This window comes from Gossypium raimondii, chromosome 6 (assembly GCF_025698545.1).
Source record: "Gossypium raimondii isolate GPD5lz chromosome 6, ASM2569854v1, whole genome shotgun sequence".
Taxonomy (NCBI): domain Eukaryota; kingdom Viridiplantae; phylum Streptophyta; class Magnoliopsida; order Malvales; family Malvaceae; genus Gossypium; species Gossypium raimondii.
The window spans coordinates 1,517,266-1,529,660 of record NC_068570.1 but is presented as its reverse complement, the minus strand read 5'-3'; the positions used below and the strand labels follow the sequence as shown (position 1 = coordinate 1,529,660).

At 34.2% G+C, this 12,395-nt stretch overlaps 2 protein-coding genes across 2 annotated transcripts; one reads left to right on the top strand and one right to left on the bottom strand.

Annotated features, from left to right (window-relative positions):
- The first annotated feature begins 1,307 nt into the window (after window positions 1–1,307).
- LOC105773789 (protein CYPRO4) lies at window positions 1,308–4,140 on the top strand. The gene is made up of 2 exons (XM_012595914.2): window positions 1,308–3,035; window positions 3,595–4,140. Exons 1-2 carry the CDS (start codon window positions 1,398–1,400, stop codon window positions 3,874–3,876), a joined length of 1,920 nt encoding a protein of 639 aa, XP_012451368.1. The 5' UTR covers window positions 1,308–1,397; the 3' UTR covers window positions 3,877–4,140.
- An 801-nt stretch (window positions 4,141–4,941) lies between these two features.
- LOC105774329 (protein WEAK CHLOROPLAST MOVEMENT UNDER BLUE LIGHT 1) lies at window positions 4,942–8,590 on the bottom strand. The gene is made up of 2 exons (XM_012596788.2): window positions 6,912–8,590; window positions 4,942–6,828 (listed from the first exon to the last, which is right to left on the bottom strand). The coding sequence occupies exons 1-2, from the start codon at window positions 7,758–7,760 to the stop codon at window positions 5,113–5,115; spliced, it is 2,565 nt and encodes an 854-aa protein (XP_012452242.1). The 5' UTR covers window positions 7,761–8,590; the 3' UTR covers window positions 4,942–5,112.
- Between the last annotated feature and the right edge of the window lie 3,805 nt (window positions 8,591–12,395).

Here is a 12,395-nt window from a genome sequence, read left to right as displayed (position 1 = left end):
AATTATGTAAAATTATATTTATTGAAAATTATGTAATAACCAAGTTTTAAAAACCATAGCATCCTAAATTCAAATCTCACATTATATGTGAGTTTACGTTTGATTTTATATAAAATATATAAAAAATACTTTCATAATAATACAATTTAATTTGTAAAATTAATAGCGTTTTAGTCATTTTCTAATCAAGTCGATATTCGATTATACTTTTATTAAATTGATTCTAATTATTGGGACATTTATTGTGAGAATAGATTGTATTTATAATTATACTTATAAACTCCTTAAAAAATCATTACCAATGTTACCATTTAGATTTTAGATTTCAAATAAGACAAGTAAAAGAAATTCCTTAAGAATAATAAAGGATGTAATTTTAAATGTTTAAAAAGTATAAGTACCGAGCAAAATTAAACCTTTTAAGCCCAAAAAAAGGACTCATAATTTCGGTTTTCGAAATTGACATATGAATTCAATAAATATATCTAATAATAAATAAATTGAAAAATATCAATAATATTAATAATTGAATTAATTTTTTAAATAAAATATATTTTTAATTATATATATAAAGACACAAAGCTTCGAATATATTTCAAATAATTCTATTATTCGTAATTTTAAATTTTAGTTTTGTTACTTTTATTTTAGAAAATTTAGTTAAATGATTTTTAATTTAATTAATACCATTAATTTTTTTATTAAATTCAAGTTTATTACAACATGTTTAAAGAAAGAAAACCCTTATTTTACTTATCATTTACGGTGTTACAAAATATTTTTAACGAAAATAATAAAAACAATTTGTTACCAATGTTTTTAGAACTAAACCGACGATCAAGCTGATCAAGCCATTGGTTCGTTGATCTGACAAGTTTAATTAAAAAATATTAAAAATAGAAAAAAATTGATTCAACCATCAGCTCATCCGATTCATACTTATTCTCGATCCACCTGATTCAATGTCATTCTTCGGATTGATACTTTGACCAGTTCTGAGTCAAACTTGTTCAACTAGTCAATCTAGTTCAAATATCATTATTTTTAAATTTTCATTTTCTAAAATTTCAACCAAATAGGTTTCCTTCAATACTTTCCATTTAAAAAAATTTTCTTAAACCAAAATGAGTATAAATAAATTCCTTGAAATAAAAATATACTTGAAAAGGAAAATTAAATTTCAAAAGTTTGAATAGTATCAAGGACTTGGACATAATTAAACCTTTTTTTCAAAACCCTAGTAAACGTGGGAAACGAAAAAAGGCCTCAAATAAAATCAGCGGCTCCCCTAATTTCGAATTTCAAAAATTGGCGCTCATTGTTAACCCCATTTTGCTTCTTCTCATTAGATCCCAGAAAAGGAAACCCCTATTTCCCAAATCCTCTTTTCAGCAACAATGGGTGGCTCTCACAGTCGCGAGGAGCTAATTTCCGACTCCGATGAAGAAGAATACGAAGAAGAAGAAGAAAACTACCAAGATTCCAAAGACGATACGCCGGAGAGATCTTCTTCCGGTCGAAGACCCAAAACGCCGTCGTCTCTCGACGAAGTAGCGGCTAAACTGGAAGCTTTAAAACTCAAATACCCAACATCCAACACCCCAAACCCATCTCTCAAAAATGCCGTGAAGCTTTACCTTCACATCGGCGGCAACACTCCTAAAGCGAAATGGGTTACATCCGAGAAGTTAACATCTTACGCTTTCATCAAGACGGCGAAGATCGACGGTCAGGATGGAGCGGAAGATGGTGAAGAGAGCGAAAATGAGGAAGAAAGTGGAGATGTTTGGTGGGTTATGAAAGTGGGTAATAAAATTAGAGTGAAAGTTGGGGTTGAAATGCAGTTGAAAAGCTTTGGAGATCAACGTAGGGTTGATTTTGTAGCTAAAGGTGTTTGGGCAATGAAATTTTTTAGTGATGAAGAGTATAAGAGCTTTGTTAGCAAATTTAATGATTGTTCGTTTGAGAATACTTATAAGATGGAATCAAATGATGCTAATAAAGTTAAGGTATATGGGAAAGATTTTATTGGGTGGGCAAATCCCGAAGCAGCTGATGATTCTATTTGGGAAGACGCTGAGGATGCTTTCTCTAAGAGTCCACGGTCAGCGACTCCGGTGAGGGCAAATCAAGATCTAAGAGAGGAGTTCGAAGAGGCCGCGAATGGAGGGATACAAAGCTTGGCTTTAGGGGCATTGGATAATAGTTTCTTGGTTGGTGATTCAGGTATTCAAGTTGTTAAGAATTTCACTCATGGGATTCAAGGTAAAGGTGTTTATGTTAATTTTGATAATGGAAATCAAAGAAGTGGTTTGAATTCGGTGCATTCAACGCCGAGGAAGGCACTTTTAATGAGAGCCGAGACGAACATGTTGCTAATGAGTCCTAAAACCGAAGGGAAGCCTCATACAACAGGGCTTCATCAGCTAGATATCGAGACTGGGAAGATTGTTACTGAATGGAAGTTCGGGAAAGATGGAACTGAAATTACAATGAGGGATATTGCTAATGATAGCAAAGGAGCACAATTGGATCCATCGGGGGCAACATTTTTAGGACTCGACGATAATCGGCTTTGCAGATGGGATATGCGAGATCGAAACGGGATAGTTCAGAATCTTGCTACTAGTACCCCAGTTTTGAATTGGACACAAGGGCATCAGTTTTCAAGAGGGACTAACTTTCAATGCTTTGCAACAACAGGGGATGGTTCTATTGTTGTAGGGTCACTTGATGGGAAGATTAGGCTATATTCAATCACTTCTATGAGACAGGCAAAGACAGCTTTCCCGGGTCTTGGTTCGCCTATCACTCATGTCGATGTTACCTTCGATGGGAAATGGATATTGGGCACAACTGATACATATTTGATCCTTATCTGCACCCTTTTCACTGATAAGGACGGTAAGACAAAGACTGGGTTTAATGGACGTATGGGGCACAGGGTAGCGGCTCCGAGGTTGTTAAAGTTGACTCCGCTCGATTCACATCTAGCTGGGGTTAATAACAAGTTCCGTAATGCTCAGTTTTCATGGGTAAGCATACATTACCCTGTAATTTATATACTGCCTTATTGCTTGTGCTTTTAGCTGCTTAGCTTCATTTTAATGTCCATGATGTAGATTCGAGTAACTTACCATCTAATTTTGGATCAAGAGCTTAGTTGTTGGTTTTGTATGTAGAGTTATTTGGTTTATTGCTTTGCTCGGATTTGATACTATACGATCCAGCAAATTTAGTTGCATTTTGATTCCTAGGCTGCTTTAGTCCCTCAAAATTCAATTACGTCCGCGGTATTCGATCACTGTTCCTTTTGAGTGACATCCCTATCCTTAAAATGTTCTATAGACAAGTTTTTCGGTTTTAAGTTTCGTAGAATTACAGCAATAAACTTGTGATGGATGGCTAGGTGAGAGTGGAAAAGAGTCTCTAAAGACCTCATTGTCGCTTAATAGATAATTGACCAATGTTATTGCTATTGTGCTTGCCGCACGTTTTTCCACTCCGATGATGACTATTCTTTTTGTGGTTTTTCTTAGTTCAATGAATAAAATCTTTAACCATGACCATGTGTGTTACCTTACATTAACGTAGGTCACCGAGAACGGGAAGCAAGAGCGTCATTTGGTTGCAACGGTAGGCAAGTTTAGTGTCATATGGAACTTCCAACAAGTGAAGAACGGGTCTCATGAATGCTACCATAATCAAGAGGGTTTGAAGAGCTGCTATTGTTACAAGATAGTCCTTAAGGATGACTCTATTGTCGACAGTCGTTTCATGCACGATAAGTTTGCAGTCAGTGATTCACCTGAAGCTCCACTGGTTATTGCTACCCCACTAAAGGTCAGCTCGTTCAGCATATCCAGCAGGCGCTGATGACATGGTTCGTATAAACGCATGCTCTTCCTTTATTTGGTCGCTTTCCAAATGTAATTGAAAAAGTCGAGACTGCAATTTTAGAGCCTTCTAAAATGTTGTTTTCCTTGTTAGATTGAAGTGTTGTTTGCAAGTTTTATCTGGATAAAGACTGTTAGTGATTTCCTTATTTGCTAGCATTTTCTATTGTGTAACTCCTTATGTTATCACTTGTTACTGTTGTGTTTTAGTTCTAATTCTAAATGAAGCTGTTATTGATATCAATGTTTGTATTTTGCTCTCAATATTTGGGTGTGTTTAGGATTTCTGATTCTTGGTATTGTTCTCGATCGGTGTTGACTTGGTAGTGAAGTTGCACACAAGTGCCTTATTATGTCTGTAGGGTATGGGCTCAAACCTTACCACCAAGTGTGAATGTCCACATTTTTTTGATAAGTGATTGTGCGGCATGCACAATCTGCCTTTGAAGCCATTGATTAGATGTTTCCATTTTGTTGAACTTATTGCTTAAGGCATTCGAGTTCTTGTCAAAGTTAGATCACAAAATTCTGGTTGAAGACAATATTGAACATGTTGGGGGATTTGTCGACTTTGTGCTCATCACTCTTGAAGGAGTCGAAAATCCCCCAATACGGGGTGAAATAGGCATGAAACTAGATTGTCCGCCATCTATGATAAGTAATTAATTTTACTACTATCAACTTTACTATTACCATTTGAAAGTAGGTGATTTGAGTTTAGTGTTACAAGTTAAGTGATGCTAATTTAATTATGAGTTAAGTGGTTTATGTTTTAAATTAAAAATATTATTATATAAAAGTAATATGTATTTAAAAAAAAACTTTTAAACCCCAATATTCGGTTTATTGGTCATAAGTGTTTATCCCATATCTCACATCGTTGGTTCGAGTTATAAGGATTACTTGCTTGTGATGTGTGCATATCCGTAATATATTGCTGTCAAGGGTGCATGAATTGCACCAAAAAAAGGTTAAGATACTTAGTTTTTATTGGTATAAACCCAATCCGATTCCGAACTCTGAAAATTTCAAGAAAATAGCAAAATATAGAACCAAATATCTTTATTGATCTCAAACCTTATGGTAAATCAAAATAATCACTAGAATTTACACTGAATGCGTAAACAAAATTTTAGCAGCTGTGACAAATCCAGTTTAAAAAAAATGGGAGGCGAAATCACAGCAGCAAACATAACAAAGTGGCTTCGTCGATGACCTACGAGGTCTTCGATTTCCTTCGGGACAAAAACATGAATATCTTTGGGATGATTGACTTTCTCTTTTTCTTCGGTTTTGGTTCCGGGGGTGTGTCATTCATATTAGCGGTAGGACCCGCAGGTGGAGGTGCAGGCTCAGTGTCATCAGATTCTTTCTTTTCCTCCGTACTTGGCGGAATGTTTTCTCCGTGGTTTGGTTCCGTATCTGTTTGTTGTTGTTCGTGTTCGGATCTCCAGTTTCTCAACTCCTGCTCTATTTTTAACTTACCTTCGTTGGCCTTATCGGCTCTCTCTGTAGCGATTCTTTGTGCTTCTTTTCTTTCGGCCATCTCTTTGTTTAGTTCTTCTAGCTTTTCCAAGCTTTTCGATTGTGATTTCTTAGCTGCTTCGATTCGAGAATTGACTGCTGCCATCCTCATTTCGATCTTTTCTTCGGCTTCGTATGCACGTTTACTGAGCTGGTAATACTCTTCTAAGGAAACTGTTATCTCTTGGGGCGAATTCGCATTGCCGATGTTTTGAGCCGATTCGTTCACTTGTAATGCTTTAATGGCAGCTAAAACTAACTTCTCCGAAACATTAGCAGCTTCGATTTCCTTTTGAGCGGCAAGTAACCTACTCTCGATAGTACTTGCTCCAGCTTTCGCTTGCTCTGCTTCTTCCTTTGCTTTGATGAACTCTTCACGAGTCATTTGAGCAAGTGACTTTGCCTTCTCAGCCTCTTGTGTAGCCTCCTGTAGTGGTTTTAGCGGTGCAGGTGTCTTCTCTGTCTGTAATAGGGCGGCTTCCGATTGAGTACTGTCCAGCTTAGACTTTTCCTTTTCAAGCTCTGATTTTAATGAATTAGCAGCCGCCTTCAAAGTTTCGACTTCCGCTTTGGCTTTTTTGATATTGTTCTTCATCTCTCCAAGTTCCTTCTTTGCTGAAGCAATTGCAGCTTGCATATCGGTATCAAGTTTTATTTCCGTTGGTAGCTCGTCATTCGAGTGTCCATCAGTTTTCTCCTTCAGTTTATAAGCAGATAATTCGGCTTTCAAATCAAGTAACAAAGCCGAAGCAGTGTCTAACTTCGATTTCAACTCCTTTGCATAATTCACTTGCTGATTGATTCTCTGCAACTCCTCTTCACCTTGTTTTAAATCCTTCTTCCATTGGAGTGTATCTTGGTCTCGAGCCATAGCTACCGTAATCCGTTTCTCTTCTGCTTCCAAATGAGCAGCATGTGCCGATTCTAATGACTCCTTTGTCGTAATCAGTTCAATCGTTAAGTATTCCACTGTCTTCTCAACCTCTCTCGAAGCGTTAACAGCTTCTTCAGCTCTCTTAGACGCGACATCTCTCTCAACTATCAAAGAAGAATATTCGTTCCGTAGTGCTTCCAAGTCATCGGTAATGGTTGCCAGCTCCACAATCGCTGCTTCATGTCTCGCTTTAGCAACCTCGAGCTGTGTCTTTGCTGCAATGCTAGCCTCATCGGCAATCCCTTGTTCCCTCTCTTCCATCCTTAGCTTGGCAAGTTCAGAATCTTGTTTTGCTTGATCTTCTTCAGTTTGTGCTCTCTCGAGACTCACCTTTAGTTCTTCTATTAATCTCTTCGCGCTGTCTAGCTCCTTTAATACTTTAAACTTCTCCTCTTCTGCTTCATCCAACCGGTTCTTATATTCAGGCATTTCAACGTGTAACTTATCGAGTTCTTGTTCTACAAGCTTACGTCTCTACGACACACAAAAATTCACAATGGTCACTAAAGACAACAAAATCACAATTTCATGATAAACAACATATCTAAAGCTTTTACCTCTATGCTTTGCACTTTATGAGCTTTCCAATCAACGATTCCTCCGAACTTTGAGACAGCTTCCTTAACGGATTCAAAAGGTGCTGCTGTATCGATATGAATTCTATTAAAAGAACCTTGCTTAATGAATCTTGGAGATTCAACAGAAGAATTGATAATCCTTTGATGAGGCAGCATAAGATTTTTGATTTGGGGTACACGATCCTTGGTTTTATCATCTCCTATTTCTGCCTCGTTAGAACAGTCGGCCTCGGGATAAGATAAACCAATTCCATCAAGCAGTGAATGAGAATTCGAAAGAGAATCATCACCTTGGCTCTTCTGTCCATGCAAAATATCAGTGTTGGCCGCAGAATGGGGTTGAGTAGGACTGGTGGGTGATGTCGTGTAGTTATTACTTTTGGAATCAAAAGAAGTATCTCGAACAGATTCAGCAGGATGGGGCACGGCAAGCTTACTCGATTTATCTTCATTTGAAGAAGGTGGCAAAATGATGTTATTGCTACTACCATTCATGATATAAGAACTAACAATAGAATTGGTATCTTCAGTATATTGTCGAGATCCAATAGCAATAGGGGGTAAAGCAAGCTCACGGGGCGATACTAAAAGGTCAATATCAGAACCTCCATGCTTCGGACTAGAACCGTGATGAGAAATTATGTTCTCAAGATGATTACGTGAAATTCCAAGAGAACCAGTATTTTGAGTCTTGAAATCTTCCATTAGTCTACCTTGATGATCTGTCTGAGTTTGACCGATGCCAACTGACATAGTTGAATAGTCTTCCGGTCCTTTAGTTGGGCTATGGAAAGGATTTAGGGAAAAAGCTGGTTTAGAATTTTCCATTACTAACAAATGATAGTCAGGTTATTTTGTTCCATTACTGAATTGAAACTGTTGGAGCTTCAACAACTGGTCAGTATTTAGAGAGGACGAAGATGATTCCGAATGAGTTGTCTGAAACCAAGAAAACAGAAACCGTGTAAGCGACACAGAGAAAAAAGAACACGAAAACATCACAGCTTAATCCCATCTTGTTCCTCAGAAATCCTCTGTATGCAAACCAGCAACTATGTGTGAGGTGCTAAGTATTCAAGTAAAGCCAAGCATTATAAATCACACAATATGGAATGCTACAACAATCTCAAACACATTTTCCTAATTCCATCTCCTATCAGCTATAAATGTTTAATTAAGAACCTAGCGTTTAGCCCATTGACCAAGGGTGTTCATCCTATACTCACATTGTGGGATCGAATTGCACGAATTGGACTGTGTGAGTTGTACCCAAAAAAAAAATGTTGAACTAAAGATTCAGTCAGCAAACACTTCATACTAAGCAATGAACCAAAAATTTCAAATAACATTAAGTTTACTCCCTTTCAGGCTAACTTTCTTTCAAAATTTTCAATAAAAATAGAAACATAGACTCCAAAATTTAACCCAAATCTCTTAAAATGTCAAAAGAATAATCCCATTAAAGATTTTTGCTAGTATTCTCAAATAAAAAGTTTGTTTATTATTATTTTCTCCAACGAAACATTAATCATAACAAGATTTTTGAGATAATGAGAAAAATTATATAATCTAGAGATTTGCTAATCCTGATAATTGCTGAACAAGAAACAGAGAATTGAATAAGAAATAAAGCAAGTGAAAGTTCACACAGCAGATCAAGGAAGCTAATCTCTTAAATAAGAAGCCATAGTTAATTTGATACTCAATTGTTTTAGCAGAGCAAAAATGGAAACTAAATCAAGAAAGCAACCTTAATTACTTAAATCGATGTGGTTTAATTGTGTCACTAGTCCCTGTACTCTTTGTAATTTTGAAATTTAATCCCTTTTCTCTTCATTAAATTCCAGTAATTTAGTCTTTTTACTTGTCTGATTTAAAATTTTTAGAAACTAAAGTCTGATAACATTGTTAATAGACCTTCATGGCATTCTAATATTCAAAGATCTGATTTAAAATTCAAACAAGTAGAGAGAGTATAGAAACTAAAGGTCAAAAGTCTAAAAGGTACAGGGACTGAGGGAAGAATTAGACCAATTAAGGTTATAAAATATAATGTACTCATCCAACTCAACCGCCATTTTTTAAAAAAAATTCTCAGAGCTTTCGCTTCCATTTCCGCGGCACAAAAAAAACCACACAATTTGACACTTAATTCACAATCAATGCATAGATTAATGCAAATAGAGACTAAATGTCAAAAATCTAAAAATACAGGTAATGAGAGAAGAATTAGACGAATTAACATTATAATATATTCATCCAACTCAACCGCCATCAATTTTTTAAAGGAATAATATATAATTTGGTCCCTGAACTTCTCCATTTGCACCTAGTTGGTGCCTGAACTTGTATTCGTCAACCAAGTTGGTCTCTTTACACTAATACCGTTAGTTTGTTCTGACATGACATTTTTAATAAACCTGATAGTGCCATGTGACAGCCTCTTAGTATGTCACGTGGTAAACATAATTTATTATTTATTATTTATAATTTATGTTTGTCACGTGGCACACTGAGAGGCTATTATGTGGCATCACCGGATTGGCTAATAGTGCCATATTAGCATAACTAACGATGTTAGTGTGGTGATACCAACCTAGTGGATGAAATACAAGTTCAAGGACTAACTAGATACAAATGGACAAGTTTAAGGGCCAAATTATATATTAACCCTTTTAAAGAAAAACCTTTCGCAATCTGAATAATTTCCACGGCCAAAAAAAAACATACACACTGTTTTCCACTTAATTCATAATTAATGCATATATTAAACAGAGATTAATGCAAAAAATAGACTAAATGTCAAGAGTCTAAAAAGTAGAGGGACCGAATGAAGAATTAGACGAATTAACATTATAATCGACTCATCCAACTCAACCGCCATCAATTTAAAAAAAATATATTCTCAGACCTTTCGCTTTCATCTGAATCATTTCCACGGAATAAAAGAACAAAAAAAAAACACTCGATTTTCCACTTAATTCACGATCAATGCATAGATTAAACAGAGATTAATGCAAATCTAATTAATAAATTCCTTTTTTTTCTTGAAAAAAAAGATAGATAAACGAAAAGAGAAAAAGAAAAAGAACATACCGAGATTCAACAATAAACAAGGAGAGGAAAATTGGAAAGGAAGCAAATGTTAATGATCTCTGAAAAAATTTTAGGTCACAAAATTAAAGGGAGAAAATAAATGAAAAATAAATTATTATTAATAATATAAAATAAATATATAAAAATAAATTTAAGGGTGGGGAAAATTTAGCGCTAAAATTAGAAAAAGGAAGCAGTAGAGAAAAACGGAGAGAATAACACAACACACGCGCCTACCTCGTTTCTCTCTTTTTTGACCGCTGTCTCTCTCGGCTAAGGCTAAATGCCTTTTACGGCTTAGCTCAGCTCAGCTTTCTTTTTTAAATAATATTTACTTTTTTTTTCTTTTTTAAACCTGTATTTTTAGGTAAATTATAGAGTTAAAATTAAAAACTGTAGTCACCCAAATAATTATCCAACTATTCAAAATTTTTTTTTTGTCACCAACCGTTTGAGATGTTCATGGGCTGGGTCGGGTCGGACCGAAGTATGATATTAATATATTTTATGTTTGCCCAAGCTTAGCTCGACCCGAAACATGAGCTTGAAATTTTACTCAAACCTGCCCATATTTGTAAAAGACTAACCTAAGTCCATTTTAAGCCTGCCCATATTATTTTTAATTTTTTAGAAATATTTATATTATATTATATTATATTAATATTTAATAATTTATATATATTTTATTTATTGAAGCTTTTTTTATATAATCATTTTAATATTATTTTAATGTTTACATTAGAGTAGTATTATATATTTTATATAAGTTTATTATTTTAATGTGTTCTAAATTATATAATATATAAAAAATAATATAATATAAAGTATTATAAAATTAAAAATGAGCCGGACTGGGCTAAGCCTGAGCCTTGAATGTTCAAGTCTTAGTCCAGCCCATATTTTAAATAGGCTTACTTTTTTTCTCAAGCCCATTTTTCGGACTTAATATTTTTACCCAAATCCTTCCAAATTTTGGACGGACCTGAACAGATAGCTCGACCCATGAATAGGTCTACTAATTATTAATGAAAATGTGATGTGACAAGTTTTAAAATTTACATAATATCAACTTTAACTCTCAAAATTTGTATATTACATCAATTTAATCTCGTGACATGTTGATACTAATAAAAAATTTACATAATTTGTATCGACTATGCATTATCTAATGTCGGTTTCTATGGGCCCAAAAATACACAAAAATATATATTAGGCTTAGTTAGGTGTACCTACATAAATCCATATAATTCAGTATTATATATCATATATTCTTTTGAGTAATCACCATTATCTCTAAATCTTTGGCATGCACCTAAATAATCAAATTTCATGTGATACACCTTCCACAAGGACAATAATCTTCAGGTGGTTGAGACTAGCAATCAAAGAGAGAAGAGCAGTTAGCTAGTGAAAACAACTTCATTCAAATTTATTTATTAACATTATATTTGGTTTTTGGCAGCAAGTGATTGGAATTATTTTTTCAGGTTTTGGTAATTCGGGTTTGAGATTTAAGTTATTACGAGTTTGGTTGCTTCGAGTTTAGATTGTTTTGGGTGCAAATTATTAGGGTTTGAGTTTTTTTTTGAATTCGGATTTGGGTTAAATGATTTTAGGTTGATAACTTTTTCATAGTGAAAATGAACTGAGTCTAATCAAAATTTTAAATTCAGGTTAAAATTAAGTAATATGTTCCCATGGTGTCAATCATTAAAACTTTTTAACTTGGCATACTTTAACCCTTTTAAAATTTGAATTGAAAGGTTATAAGTTAAAACATGGTTAAATTACATTTTGGTTCTTCATAAAATGTAAATTAATTTTAAAATTATAAAGTTACAATCTTACTATTAAAAAAGTTACATTTTATTATAATTTAATTTCGCCTATAAAAGAAAAAATCTTGACTTTATTTTTGCAATGAAAATTTTCATTATATTAGCTAGAAAATCAAGAATGGATCATACCATAGTATCCTTGATTCGATCATTTTTGGTCAGTACGTTTTGAGAGTAAAAAGTCAATCATATTAAACTATCTGATCCATAATTGAATTTAAAATAAACTCAAAGCCTATCGATTTAAATTCAAAATTATTCGAACATGAAGTAATTAGAACTTGAAAATTCAAACTCGTGAGATATGCGATATCAGAGTCAGACTGTAATGGTGGCCAAAATTTTTTATTTTTCCTTAAAAATTTTAGAAAATTTTAAACAGACTCTTTAAAAATCTAAATACTCTCATTAATCTCACAAAAATTTAATTAGAACCCAAATTTGTCTTAAAATATTCTCATAAACTCCTAAAATTGTTTTAGATTTTATTAGATCCAAAATTTAATCCAAAGATTCGCACTGAGCAATA

Bases quoted from the DNA above. Each gene is read 5' to 3' on its own strand.
- LOC105773789 (XM_012595914.2), top strand. From the start codon at position 1,398: ATGGGTGGCTCTCACAGTCGCGAGGAGCTAATTTCCGACTCCGATGAA. The intron at 3,036-3,594 runs GTAAGCATACAT...ACATTAACGTAG, and splicing joins GTAATGCTCAGTTTTCATGG to GTCACCGAGAACGGGAAGCA.
- LOC105774329 (XM_012596788.2), bottom strand. From the start codon at position 7,760: ATGGAAAATTCTAAACCAGCTTTTTCCCTAAATCCTTTCCATAGCCCA. The intron at 6,829-6,911 runs GTAAAAGCTTTA...TGTGTGTCGTAG, and splicing joins ATAAAGTGCAAAGCATAGAG to AGACGTAAGCTTGTAGAACA.